This window comes from Chenopodium quinoa, unplaced genomic scaffold (genome assembly GCF_001683475.1).
Source record: "Chenopodium quinoa cultivar QQ74 unplaced genomic scaffold, ASM168347v1, whole genome shotgun sequence".
In the NCBI taxonomy this organism is placed as follows: Eukaryota; Viridiplantae; Streptophyta; class Magnoliopsida; order Caryophyllales; family Amaranthaceae; genus Chenopodium; species Chenopodium quinoa.
Window position 1 is genome coordinate 3,820,521 of NW_018744092.1, and position 15,429 is coordinate 3,835,949.

General features: G+C 37.1%; 1 protein-coding gene across 1 annotated transcript; it reads right to left on the bottom strand.

Annotated features, from left to right (window-relative positions):
• Positions 1-1,844: 1,844 nt before the first annotated feature.
• On the bottom strand, positions 1,845-8,258 carry LOC110691917 (conserved oligomeric Golgi complex subunit 5-like). Its single transcript, XM_021868897.1, has 3 exons — positions 6,877-8,258; positions 3,697-4,170; positions 1,845-3,173 (listed from the first exon to the last, which is right to left on the bottom strand). The coding sequence occupies exons 1-3, from the start codon at positions 8,002-8,004 to the stop codon at positions 2,235-2,237; spliced, it is 2,541 nt and encodes an 846-aa protein (XP_021724589.1). The 5' UTR covers positions 8,005-8,258; the 3' UTR covers positions 1,845-2,234.
• Between the last annotated feature and the right edge of the window lie 7,171 nt (positions 8,259-15,429).

The following is a 15,429-nucleotide window of genomic DNA, read 5'->3' on the forward strand; positions in this document are numbered from 1 at the left end:
TTATTACTATTATTATTATTATTAGTTTATTACTTATAATTTATAAATTGTAAGAAACGCAAATGTTTCAAAATTGAAATTGATTCAATACGACATAGTTAATGACTTAATGAGTTAATGCACATCAATATCTGACATCTCTATATGTATATTATATATATCTGTGAGTCTGTGACTGTATATCAGTATATATATATAATAAACTAATAATAACTTAATAAGTAATACTAATAACTAATAAAGTAATGAAAATCTAACCATTGTTTTTCATGGGCATTCAATCTAACCGTTGTATATTTGACTATTCGTACATTAGTATTGCATAATGATTTCATCACCACTTTAATTAGTGATTTCGTGATTTCGTCCATTTAACTTATTAAGTTGTTTGAGTTAGTAATCTAAATAAAGTAACAAACTAAATAACGAATCCATTTAATCTCGTGTAAGTTATAATTTATAAGAAATGCAATGTTTGGAAATGGAAATTGATTCAATACGATATTGTTAATGTATATGTAATTATAGATTAATTATTATGTATATCATATCGTACGAATGTACGGTTGGTATCATTATCATACTATCATAAGTATCATTGCCTCATTGAATTATTGGTATGTACTACAATCGATAAACATATTTACATATCTGATCATTAAAACTTAAAAGTTTAAAACACTTGTTGATCAATCTAATTGAATACTTGTACATTCTTAATTATCGATTTATCGTATTATAAGTATCAACTCATTAAATCATGGTCATGGCGCGATCTTTAAAACAATCATGAATTCATGACCCAAACCGCTTATAAACCGAACCGACATGATCCAAACCGTTCATAAACCGAAACAATTGAACTGTGTAAACCCTCCACTAAACCGGCCCATTTCAAACAGAACCGACATGATTCACACCGTTTATAAACCGAACCGATATTGACCCGGGTAAACCCGCCCCTAAACCGACCCATTTCAAACCAAACCGGCTTGATCCAAACCGTTTGTAAACCGAACTGACATTGACCCGGGTAAACCCGCCCCCTTAACCGACCCGTATCAAACCGAACCGACATAATCCGAATCGTTTATAAACCGACCCGCTTATGACCCAAACCGAATTTAAACCGCAAAGAAATAAACCGAAACCAAACCGAGCCGTGACTAACCCAAACCGAACCAAACCGACCCGCCAGCTAAACTAAACCGTTTCAATCCGAACCGCTTCAAACCGAAACCGACTCAAACCGAGATCAAACCGAACCGCCAGATCGAAGTCCCACCCCTAGGAGTAATGTATTGCCTTCTAAAAAGCGTGGTTTCTTTCTTGGTTGGAAGGAATTTATACATTGGTACTTAGGCTTTTAGGTTGGAAAATTTAGTCCAAAAGCTACGTGCACTACAAAAACAAGTTAACTTTTTTTTTACAACCAAGAAATAGTACAAAACTACAAAATTAGCCCTTCAATTTACATGAAGTAGCAAAAGTGCAAAACGTAATAACATGAAAAGGAGCTTATTTACAAGTTATGTCATCCCTAATTGCTTGAATATCAAACTATCAAAAGTGTTATACAAAGAGTTCAAACCAACCATGCAAAGAGTTTATATAAGATGCAAAAAAGAAAAATCCCTCATTGATAAGATGATAACTGAACGATTGAGCATGGTTCTTTCATCAGTATCTGTGCTTTGATTGTCTGTTGACTGGTCAATTTCGAAGGAATTCTCGTTTTCAAAGGAAAAGAATCCTAATTTGACATATGTATTAATCTGGTAATTTCACATAACTATTTCTATATGGATTTTGCTAACAAATGTCCGTTAGATAACAATTAAAAGAGCTAGGAAGACGAAGTTATCCCATTATAAAGAGCTAGGAAACGATGTGACGCTTATACAAAAATCACTATATCAGTAGTATACAAATATCACTCCCTATAAAAACACATGGAAAAAATTGAATGGACAGTATCAATTCTCTGAGTATATAAACAACGGCCTTTGCGTTTGAAACAATGAGCCTACAATAATCATGACTTCCAAAAAATGTAAGCTTTGGTCATTGAGTTGAATAGCATGTTGTTTCCAGCCCCAAAGTTAAGAAACAACCAGTTGTGCCCTTCATCTAAAACCTGCAGTATTCCTAAACTAAGCAATTGATCCAGTAAAGGGCACTTTAGTAAGTATAACACGGCGTCTGCTGCTGTTGCCTGTTGCCCACATAATTAATCAAGTCTCCGACTGAGAAGAATTTTCTGAGATAGATGACCCTATTCGAAGCATTATGGGATAAACAGGGTCAAACTCCTTGTCTCCTCTAGACCTCACTAATGTAGCATAGTCGTCTAGAGTTGCTTTGATTCCCCTCCATATTTGATCTTCACCCTGAGAGTCCAACCACAAGGAATACTGAAGAGGCGTGAGTTTATTCCTCTGCATTGGTGACTGCAACTCATCAGGTCCTCGAGAATAAAGGTGGTGAAGTATAGTACTAGGGCGCAGATCTTGAAGCAGTGGCGATGCCTCAAGGTGAGATGTATCCAAGAAGATGACAGGACGGAATGCTCGTAGGGCCCTGTATGGAGCACCAAGCTGCTCCACTGGGAACAAATTCTGACCCACGGCTAATTCCAACTCAGCCATATCCCGAGCCATCCGCAATTTTCCAGACTCGGAAAGGGGTCTTACAAGGGAAGCATGCCTAATGAAGAACATGAGAACCCGTGAAGCCATTCCACGTGCGAGCTTAGTGGATATAGATTCAGTTCCGGTTGCTGCTGCAGTTTTAGAGGAAGGCAACAACCTGGATAGGAATTCTCTGCGGAAGTGGAGAATGCATTTCTGCAACTCCTCCATGTACGGTGAAGCATTGTTATCCATAGCAGCATCCATGCCTACAACGCCAAAGTTGTGGTCATGGATTTGCAAGATGCATGACTGAAGACGGTCCAGCATAGCTTGGAATAAGGATTCTACTGAATCACAGGCAACCCCATATACAGCACCTAGTGAGGGAGACAATACTTCAGAGGCTTCACGGGGTAGTTTTGACAACAAAGCTGATATGCGAGTGTGGATTTCTTGAAGATGCTGACACAACATGAAGTTCTTCAGTTGAGCTGGAGTTGCGGGACCTGTTATCTGCCTAGCTTCAGGCCCAGTAGATATCTGCAATCAAACAGGCATTAATTTCATGGGCAAAAAAATGAACGGAGAAAAAAAAGTCCAGGCAAATTTAGTGGAAAACCGCCAGAGAAGCATCAACACCAACAGGAAGACCTAGTCATATTTTATTCACTGAGATGGTTGGTGTCTATTTGTGTTGTCCTTCTCCATATTAAGGGCTGGATTCTCAACAACAAGCTGGGACTTTTTATAAGAAAGAAAAAGTTGATTCTAGTTTCAACAACTAGGACTCCACCATAGCTTACAAACAGAAGCAGATTTTGAGATGACAAACTAGAATACCATATTGCAGAAATCAGAAATTATCCTACTTGTTAGCATAAAATATCAATTGAGATATGGGTATAACAACTACTAGGAACAGGCAAGAAAAGAAAAGCTAACAAGCGCACATACAAAAAACGAATTTATAAGCTTATGGTTATTATCAAAGAATTCATGGAAGTAGCATTTTCAATAACGAACAAGTTTGGTTTTTCAAGGATTAATAACCAAAAAAACATACCTGATATTCAGCTCTCTCAGCCAAGAGAATCAGAACTTTGCCGATTTCACGCAGAACCAAAAGAGTCAAATGTCCATCAAATTGAACAGCTTGGATCTCTTCCTGGATCCGTGATATGATTTTGGATATGTGCTCCTTAGAGGGAACACTCCCCCGGTTGGAAACTGGCAAGACACTGTTGACAAGGTCTGAGAGACGACTCAAACAAAGGGTCAAGAATGCTGTCCGGAAAATTTCGATCGCCCCACGCATCTGCTCTTTGTTTTCTGAACTAATAGCTGGTAGAACTCCTTTGACATCAGTTTCACGTGATACTCGTTCTAACAGATTCTCAATCATGGAATAAAGTTTTGGGTAGCCCAACGTAAATATTTCCTTCACAAAACTTGAAGCAGTGAATGCAGACTTCATCTGACTTGTAAAAGATTTCACAAATGCTTCCCAAACTCGATCTGTCAACATTGGATCACCCTCCTGCAAAAGCAACAGGTAGATTAAGAAAGCAGGAAATGTCAGACGAAATCCAGCTTGAGCAGCTAGCTTGAAATGGTGATATTGGTCAAAAAAAAAAAAAAAAACAAAAGAGAGTACTTATATCTAGAACATTTGCCACTCCACGATTCATTAATACTAGAAGAAAGTAACACCATAATTTTATATATAGTAAAGAAGTGATTTGTTCCACATGATGTTTGTCTACTCAATCCAAAACATAAGAGCAAGAAAAATAAAGGTTCCACAGGGCTGATATCCAAACAAACATTTCGGATTTTGACAAAATCAACTTACTAGCACACTAACCATTACTTTTGCCCAGATTTTCTCCAACACTCAACCTCATACCTACTTTCCATATCTAAATCTCTGACACGTAGCCAACCAAAATCAATAATCAATAATGCAGCTTGTGTAGCACTAAGAGAAGATCCACCATCTTCCCTAAGCAATTTTCAAATTGTAGATGAAAAAAGATTTTAAAAAATCATAAAAAAGGCATACAAGTTATTAAATAGGTGAAAAACATGGAATCCTCAAAAATACTTCATCATTTCAATAACTGAATGCCAATCATGTAATGGCCTAGCCTAAGAGGAAGGGGCACTTATGGCAATGCAAATTATATACTTAATTAATGGACAGCTTTGAAAAGATAATTCTTTGGGTCCTGCCCAGGGGCTAAAGCATAACCATTTTCTTCAAATTAATAATAGATTGACAGCCTCCAAGTCATTGTCATCGCCATGTCAATTGTCTAGTAAACAGGCTAGGCAAAAGGAAGACATATCCCAATGAGAGAAAGATAATCTCAAAACATCTGATGCAAGACAAAATTCCATCTGTCCTTCCATATTTTACTCAATGATGTGCATAGGCCTTCAAGATCTTCCTCAATAGTGTAATATCAAGTGAAAGGTTTAAGCATTCAAACTGAATTTTCATGGTTATGATTCAATTTCCATTTGAATGGAGCAGCTGAGTCAGAATGAGACTCAGTAAGCTTAGAACTGGAATTGGAGAGAGGATTAATAAAGAAGTTAAAGACAATTTGTAAAGATAGCCCCTTACAGTGTTTAGTACGGAAAGCACAAGAGTCCACTACAGGAGAGGTGAGCCATGGTAGTGCCATACATCCATGCAGGAGTGGGGCTGGGTAATTTGATGCTTTTTTTTTTTTTTCTTTCTTGTGCAGACTATTGCTTGCAAGCTACTAAGTCTTCTAGTGTTGCTTGAATTAGGATTCTACTCCCTCCTTCCCCATATAAGCTCTCATTCCTCACAAAATGTTTGCTCCCATATAAAGTTCTCAATTTCTCATTTAGATTTGGGTCTACAAAATTAACTATACCGCTAGTTTTATAGTTAAATCACTTTTATTCAACAAATCAACAAAACCAACACTTTCTTTCACCACATATTTAAAAACACTAAACTACACCCATTAATTTATTTTTTTAATCATTTTAATCAACAAAACCCCACCAAAATCTCTCCTAAAAACTAATGCCTGAGACAGATGAAAAGTTTATTTCGGGAAGGATGTAGTAGTAAATTTTTCCAAAGTAATGTTGTGAGATTAGGTTGTAATTTTATGTTTACTCAACTCATTTGTAATCTAGATCTGAGAAAGAGTCTAAGAGATGGGGAGGACTTTGCACAATATAAAGGAGGCAGCACTCTTGCTAGTCTTGTTTAAATTCTCGAGAAAAAGGGTTGTAATATTCAAGTGCTGGGATGGTCATCAAATTCATTTTATCATCCACTGGCTCTTTATCTTTTGCACCTTATATATGTTCATACTCCCTCCGTCTCATAATATAGTTCATATTTTCCTATTTTGGAGTCCCAAAATGTTGTTCTTGTTTCTATTTTTGAATAGTATGTAAAGACCATTATACCCTCACTTTTTTAACTTTATTCATTATACTTCCTAATTACCCTTGGATTTTGCACATGCTTTGTACTTTTTTCCACTTTCTCTCTCTAACTTTGTAATTTATTGTACTTTTTACTTTTATTAATGTACTTCATCCACTTTCTCCTCCTATTTCTTAGATACCGTGAAAAAACACAAACAGGAACTATATATTGGGACGGAGGGAGTATATATTTAGTGCTTCCACTAGGACTTACAGAAAGATGTCACGTAGTTTATGAATACAATATAAAGCCTATGTTACCCTTCTCATTTGGCACTAACCAAAAATTAAACAAACATGTAATGTATGTTCAAACTTCAAACTACCAAAAGAACTAGGAAGAGCTATGATTAATCTAAGCAGAATGTAAAAGGAAGCTACTAATCAACCACAATCAAAATCTGAACTTCTACCCTTATGAGCTTAAATACCACATTCTTTACCACACATTTACTACTTCTACAAGTGAGGATCAACTAAATGAACTAATCAAGTTACGAATTAAATCATATAAAACTTCAAGAAGATCGCGACAGAGTTCATCTTCTCTTCTAGGCATACTAGTAGCAAGTATTCCCACAAAATGCAAATCAAACAATCTAGACTCACCAACTTGCTTCTACATTTTCGATTGTAAGCACATTACTCAATCAAACAATACAAGTTCACATAAGAACAGCTAAACAGTAAACATTCTGCAGTTATCAATACAAATAACAAAAGCATTTCACTCTCAATACAAAAACAGGAACAGCAAACACACCTGAATAACCTCATCCAGCAACAAAACATGAGTAAAAGGATCCCTCTTCTTAGACAAAACCCTCTGCAATAGCCAAACGGCTCCGATAATCGAATGCAGCTGATCCATACACCCACTCATCCGCTGCCAAAGAGCGTCTTTCGCTCTCGCCCCGCCCCCAATTTGCGGCGTCCCACTCCTCTGAATCCCCCCAGGACCACCAAACCCACCACCAGCACCAGAAGCAGCAGAAATTGCCTTCATATCCAATGCATTAGCAATACTCTTAACCCCCAAATTCTTATACTTAGCAACCAATCCATCAACTGTTCCCCTCAATTCCCCAAGATTATAAAACACCTGCAAACCACTTCCAACCTCAGCTTGATTCAACCCCTCTAATCCTCCCTCCAACATCTTCATCCCTTCGGCCCGAAGTTTCGACCCGGCTTCAGAAACCCACCTCAATTCCTCATCAACCACATCAATTCCACCCAAATCATTATCATTAGCTAACCCAAGAATCTCACAGTGCAATTGAGCACCCTTCAAAAGGTCCAACGATTCCGAAGAACCCTCCATTAGATCTCGAAGCTTCTTAATCAATCGCAACACCTTGATAGTAAACTGCAAATGCTGTGAAGCAGTATGAAGATTGGTTAACTGGGTAGTCTTAGATTTGATCTGGGTATGTGGGTCAGAGATCTCAGATCGAACGCGACGAACAGACGATTGGAGAGAGAAAACGGAGGATCGAACAAGGGAAAGAGCGGAATCAGCGTCTCGAAGGGAAGATAGCTGAGAGAAGAGATGATCATGGTGGGAAAGAACTTCGGAGCGAAGCTGTTTTTCGAGGAGACGAATGCCGTCTTGGAGGCGTTCGGCGGTGGAAGCGGCGGAGCCGGAGGAGAGAGCTTGGGAGGAGAAGGAGGTGGAGGAGAAGTCAGGGGAGAGGAAGAGAGAGAAAATGGGGTCGGAGGAGAAGGAGGAGAGGGGGTTGGTTGTGATTGTGGGGTCGAGGGAAGAAGAAGAAGAAGATGGGTTGTTGTTGTTGTTGTTGTCTTTGAAGGTGGAGAGGCGTTGAAGAGGGGAGGAAGAAGGAGGAGGAGAGAGAGAGGATCTATGGAGTGAAGCAGAGGAAGCCGCCATTGTTGAGGGTTGTTTATGAGAAGGAGAATTGGAGGTTGCAGAGTTTAGTGGTGTCGGAGATGATTCATGGTTACATTCATGGAATTGTGGAGATCAAAGGAAAAATTGTCAAACTGAGCGTTTTTGGAAAACAATTTCCCAAACAAGACGCGTGACAAAACTATTTACCAAACTAAGCTTTCAGGGTGGCGTTTTACCCTGGGCAATTTTTTTTTTTAATTTTTAGTCAAAGGTAAAACGCCATCAATGCTGGGCAAATTTTTTTAAAAAAAACATTTACACAAAAACGCTAACGCCGTTGGCGTTTTACTTTTAACACAAAAGCGCTAACGTCGTTGGCGTTTTAGAGTGTTGGGGTTGTCGCTGTTGCTGTTGTTGTAGTTGTTGTGGTTGTTGCTGCTGTTGTTGTTGCAGCTCCTGTGGTTGTTGTTGTTGTTGTTGCAGCTCTTGTGGTTGTTGCTGCTGTTGTTGTGCAGCTGTGTTTGTGTACAGAGATAAAACGCCAACCATGGTGGCGCTTTAGGGGGGTAAATTATTTTCAAAAAAATCACTCAGGGTAAAACGCCAACGGCGTTAGCGTTTTTGTGTAAATGTGTTTTTTTTAAAAAATTTGCCCAACAGTAAAACGCCACCCTTGATGGCGTTTTATCCTTGACTAAAAATTAAAAAAAAATAAATGCCAGGGTAAAACGCCATCCTGGTTGACGTTTTACTCTGGAAGCTTAGTTTGGTAAATAGTTTTGTCACGCGTCTTGTTTGGGAAATTGTTTCCCAAAAACGCTTAGTTTGGCAATTTTTTCGAGATCAAATGTAACATTTCATGAAATCATGATACTTGTATATTGAAGTGATCACCAATGACTAATTGCCTGTTGATCTCGGATTCTTGGTGATCGACAAAGGTTAAAATTGTAATATAACGGGCGAAATTTAATACTAACTCCATTTCATAATTATTTGAAATAATTAGACTTTTTTTCCATTTCATAATTATTTGAAATAATTAGACTTTTTTTCCTTACATATTGTATGTCAAATTGTTGCATACAATATGAAATGGAGATAGTTATTGCTTTACCCTGACGTGTATTGCATTAGTCATTCTGCTATAAAAGTGTAAAATATTAAGCATTTACTTACAACTTAATACTTTATACGAGTAGTTGCTATTCAAGGAGTTAAACTTGGATTTTCTCACTATTTAGACAATTGAAAATTAAGTATAGCATAAAGAGCATAATCATAATCTACATAGAATGATATTATAACATACAATAATAAAATAATAATCCAACCTTTTGGGGGGAGGGGCAATGGAGTTGCGGGGCACATTGATAATCATGTTATTTTTTTTTTTTTTAATTACCAGTTCAAATGATAACATATTGTAATTGTTTTGATGAGCATTGTGGGCTTTCTAGTAATCTTGTTATGGTAGCTTTGTAAATATTTAAAAAAAATTCAATTTGTTATGGATATGTTTAAGGCTAAGCTGCATATAAGCATTAATTAGATTCAAGATTCCCTTGTATTTTCAATAATATAAATACAGTTCAGTAAAATATTTAACCACATTAAGTTTTGGCAAAAAAGGGGGAAAATTTAGCGCCATATTCTATCAAAATTTCACATCCCATCAATTTCCTTTATATGGTCTTGTAAAAAAAAATTCATTAATGGATATCAACCATCATTACATAAAAATTTCTCCTGACAAATAAATCCTATCAAAAGGTACTGCTAATTTGGGGCAAAAGGCCGCATCAGGAACCCACTGGTATGTATATATGTGATTGATCATTTTTTACTAAATTAATTCTTTTTCTCCCCACCCCCTCCTCTTTTTTTTTCTTTTTTTTTTGTTTGTTTAATTATGCATGCATAAAATGAAGAATTTGTAATCTTTGTTGCATTTAAAAATTGCAAATTAATATGCCCACCATATGTTCGATAATTTGCCTCTAAGAATATTACTATTGTTTCACTTAAAATTTTTGAATTTTTTATTTTATTGTTTGCTAATATGAAACGTTAAGCATGTTTCTTATCTTTTCTCATGTTTTTAATTTCTCATAATCTAAAATGAAATGATAATTTTCCTTTGTTGTATCATAATCTAATTTCTCATGTTTCTAATTTTTTATCCTACTATTGGTGTTCTTTTTAATATTTTCTAAGAGAGGTATCTTGAATTGTTAAACAGATTTTAATGATGCTTGATTTTGATTTGAATAAACCTTTAAATAAGGAAGATTAGAGGGATTATGGTGAACCTTTTATTGGACAAACCTTTTCAAGGCAAGAAGAGGCATTTGTTTGTTATAACAATTATGCAAAAAGACAAGGTTTTGTAGCTCGTTCGGATACTAACTAAACATGGAAGGACTATTAGACAAGATCCTTTAGCCATCGCGGAGGTAACCAACGTTTAAAGGTATTTAACCCCTCTATAGCTCAACAAAATAAGGGATCATCAAGATGTAGTTGCAAAGCCCTTGTGCGGATTACTTTGAAGAAGTGCTTTGACATATTTCCGGAGGAGTGGCATGTAACAAAATTTGTTAAGGAGCATAACCATGGTATGATGTCACCACAACAAATGCGTTTTCTTGTGGCAAATCGAGTTATCACAAAAGAGGATGAAAAACAAATTTTATTATACAAGGAACTGGGGTTGCCGGTAAGACAAATAATTCGAGTGATGGAACTACAAAAAATTGTTAAGCATAGGGAGTTATCTTTTCTTGAAAAAGATGTTCGTAATCTTTTTAGTAGAGTTAAGAGGGAGCTAGGCATGGATGATATAAAAAATCTTTTTGAGCATATGGAGTCGGCAAAGCAAGAAAGTCCACTATTTCAATATGATTACACAATTGATAATGAAAACAAATTGGAAAATCTTTTTTGGTGTTAAGCTCAAAGTTTGATTGGTACCAAAAGTATGGTGATGTGGTGGTTTTTGATGCTACCTACAAAGTTAATTCATATGACATGCCTTGTGGAATATTTGTTGGTATTGATAATCATGGAAAGACAATTTTGTTTGGGTGTGCTCTCCTTCGTAACGAGACAACATCAACTTTTAAGTGGTTAATGAAGCTATATCTTTTAATATTGTTTTCATTTTTTTTTACACAAAATATAATAATTATCTAGTATATGTATTCACATTATACAGTGATTCCTTATTAACATTTTTTATTTTGTTTTTTAAATTAGAAATTTGTTACTATTATGAAGAAAGCACCAAAAACTATCTTAACCGAACAAGATCCATGAATGTCCGAAGCTATTGCAATTGAGATGCCAAGCATAAAGCATAGTTTTTGTATTTGGCATATCACTTCAAAATTTAGTTGTTGGTTTGCCGCACTTCTACGTGATGACTACCAAACTTGGTGTGGTGACTTTTACAAGTTATACAAAATGACTAATCCTGAAGATTTTGAACAACATTGGCCTCTAATGGTAGCAAAGTATAACATGGAAGACAATAAACACATTCAAGGTTTATACAAAATAAGAAGGTTTTGGGCACCTGCTTATCTCTGTGATAATTTTTTTGGAGGGAGGATAACTACCGGAAGATCGGAGAGTATAAACGCGTTTATCAAGCGGTTTGTTTCATCTCATATGAGTCTGACTGAATTTGTTAAGCATGTTTGTATTTTTCTTATCTCAACAACTAACTATGTTCTGATAATATTTGTTTGGTATCATGTTAGTCTTTTTTTTTTCTACTATTTACTATATATTTTTGCACATAAAAAAATTACTTATAAAAAATTATGGGTGGTGTTTTTTTTTTTTTTTTTGTTTATGGCTAAATAATATAGGTGGATATTGGTGTTGAAGAAATTATTCAAGGACATGCACATTTGAGCTTGACTACCTTAATTAAACCAACTTCTTTAAAAACAAAGTCACCTTTGGAAGAGCAAGTATTTGGAGTGTTTACGCCATTTGCTTTCAAAAAGTTTCAAGAAGAACTTACAAGGGAAACTCTATATTCTATAATTCATGTGGAAGGTTATGAGTTCATGGTGAGATTATGAAGGTGACAATAAAATCTCTCATAGAGTCTTTTGGGATGGAAAAAATACAGCAATGTGTAGTTGTAAAAATATTACGGGTGTTGTTCCATAAAGATTGTTTCAAGATCCCTTTCTCCTATTTACCTCTACGATGGTGTTGTGATGCATTACAAGCTACTACTAGTACTCAAGAAGTTGTACAAGATAAAATGTTTTCGGTAGAGGAACTTACTCCGATGATTAATGCATCCATGGGTGATGTGTTGTGCCCTCCACAATCCAAAACTAAAGGGCGTCCCAAAAAGAAGCGTGAGAAGGGTGAAAAAGAAGTTGTAAAAAAGAAGACTAAGAGTTATTCCATTTGTAAGCAACCTGATCATACAAAACATACATGCCCTTATAAAGAAAATATTTTCCCCTCACAAACTACAAATGATGGTGATTCTATTGTGAGGATTTTTAACAAAGTTATGCTAGAAAAGCAAGCGTGGAGAATTTTGAGTAACAAGGAATCGCTTATGTCTCGGGTGCTTAAGGGTAAATATTTTCCTACCTCAACTTTCTTTGATGCTAAAGATGTCCCAAATATGAGTTTTACTTGGAGATCGATTCTAAGTGCTAGAGAGGTGATTGAGAAGGGTGCTACAAAAACTATTGGTGTGGGGAATAGTGTCCGCATTTGGGAAGACCCATGGATGTCTAATCTCCCAAATTTTCAAATTTTTTCACCAAAGAGAGATAGAAGTGACGTTCCGATGAGTATGAACGAATTATGGGAAGATCAGAGCTTAAAGTTGACTACTCTCTCTGAGTTGTTTTCTCAGCAGGAAATTGATGGTATTTGCAACATTCCTATAGCCATGTTTGAAGAGGAAGATGGATGGTCTACGCATCACTCGAAGGATGGACTTTATAGTGTGAAGAGTGCTTATAATCTTCTTGTTGAAGAAGAGGAAAGGGGTAAGGCAACTTCGTCAAATGGGCAACTTGATTTCAATTGGAAGAGTATTTGGCATGCTTGTATCCCACCGAAGATCAAATTATTTGCGTGAAGAAGTGTGAGGGAAGGGCTGCCTGTCATGAGTCGTTAGATGGGTAGGGGAATGAATGTAGATCACCGTTGCCCAATGTGTGGGGAAGGGGAGGAAACCACAGCTCATATGCTCCTCTTTTGCCCAGTTGCTACCTCACTATGGAGACATTTAGTGTTGCGACTTGACACAAGCTCTCCGGAATCTAATGGCTTTCGGGGATGGTGCAATTTTATGTATGGAAAAATCAAAGAGACTAAATGGTGGGGTATCTTCTAGTGTTTGGCTTGGGGAATATGGTTAAAACGAAATGTGTGGGTGTTTGAAAAAAAAAAAAAGAAAAAAAAGAAGAGGGAGGCTGATATTCTACATAAGGTTGTGTTCTTGGTGGGTGAGTTTGAAGAAGCTAATGTGAGGGTCGTTGAGGTGAATCAAGTGCAGCATTTCAGAACCAAGTGGAAAGCTCCTGCTGTTGGTCTGTATAAGCTGAATACAGACGCAGCTTTCCAGGGTCAATTACTGGGCATTGGTGGGATTTTGAGGGACGGGGAGGGGGCTGCTGTGGTAGCCTACTATTCGGCAAAGCTTGGGAAGGTAGATGTTGATGTTAGTGAAGCGCTTACAATGAGATCAAGCCTAAAGATTGCCATGGAATTTTAGGGAAATTATCAATGATACACTCCAGGTTTTGACTTTTATCAATGATACCATTCATTAAACTTTCGTTATCACCAGTACACCTAAAATTTTCCCTAATTAACTACAGTAACCTTAACGTTAACTAAACGTTAATTATGTTTGATCGCCACCATTCACACCAACGAAACTCACATCCCCCTCCCTTGCTAATCCCCTGTTCCACTATTCACACCAATACACCTCCCCTGCTACTCTCAATTACCCACGCAGCACCACTTCACGCCCCCATAGCGCCACTACCATTTCAACCACCATCCACCAAACAAAACCAGCAGCTCGCCACCTCACCGCATCACCAGCTCCAACTCCCACACATTCCCATACCCAGAAAACCTCCAATCACCACCGCAACAACTACAACAGCAGTAGCCACGCATCCCCCTGCATCAACCTCAATTAATTACAGCACCGTCACTACCTAGAGCAGCGCCTATAGCTTTGCAATTCCCCACTGCAACCGCTACCACCATCTCCAACCACCCAGACCAGCAACCAAACCCAAGACCAATATCAGATTAGACTCAACATATTTCGTATTTGAGCTAGGTTCGCTTTCAAATGAGGAGAAAGTTCAATTCGCTCAACCAATTTTTTCTATTTCATGGGTCAGTTTGTGATTTATGGTTAAGTTGAAACAAATTACTGACCAACTAGTTCAAAATGTGGTGATTAATTAATATGATTAAAATTCGTATTAGTTAAAGTAATATGATCAAAACGGATAATGTAAATTGTGCCATAAGTCAGTATGGTAGAACTAACTATATATAAGATGATGTTTTTTTTTTTTTTGAAGAAATAGAAGTTAGTTCTTTTCTTGTCTATTGTTGTTTCAGGTGGGGGAAGGAAGGAGAAGGTTGTCGAGGGGGTGGTTTTGCGTCGGGGTTAGTGTTTAGCGGCGGGGGTAAGGGGAAAGGAAAGGGGTCGTCCGATGGTGGGGCTTGGTCGCTACGGGTGGGCGGTTGGTTAGATGGGGGAAAGGGGTTGCCGGCAGGGGAGGGGGATGAGGTGGCTGGATAGTGGTGGCTGGTGGGGTGGTTTTTGTTTTTTTAATGTTATTGGTTGGGCTTGGAGGGAGTGTTATTGAGTGGGGGGACATTATAGTCAAGCCAAGTCAGACCAAAAACGTTGTCAACTAAACATAATTAACGTTTAGTTAACGTTAAGGTTACTGTAGTTAATTAGGGAAAAGTTTAGGTGTACCGGTGATAATGAAAGTTTAATGAAGTATATTATTGATAAAAGTCAAAACCCGGAATGTATCATTGATAATTTTCCGAAATTTTATTCTCGAAACCGATAACATCAAGTTGTTCCACCATGTGAAGAAGGGCTCTATATCTCCGTGTGTTTTTGGTAACTTGGTGAGGGATATTCTGCTGCTTGCTCGTAGCTGCCAAAGCAGTTCTTTTTCTTTTGTTAGGAGGTTGGGTAATGTCGTTACCCATAGCTTAGCTAATTTGAGTTTCAATTTTAGTGAGTATCGTGTTTGGCTTGAAAAGTATCCTCCTGAAATTCAGGGGGCTTTATGTAACGATATTGAACACTTGGTGAATTAGTTAATATGTGCTAAGCTGTGTTTTTCGTCAAAAAAAAAAACAAAACTTTTATTTATACTACGGTTACTTTTATTTATATTGGTGTAGCTTTTGATCATTTTA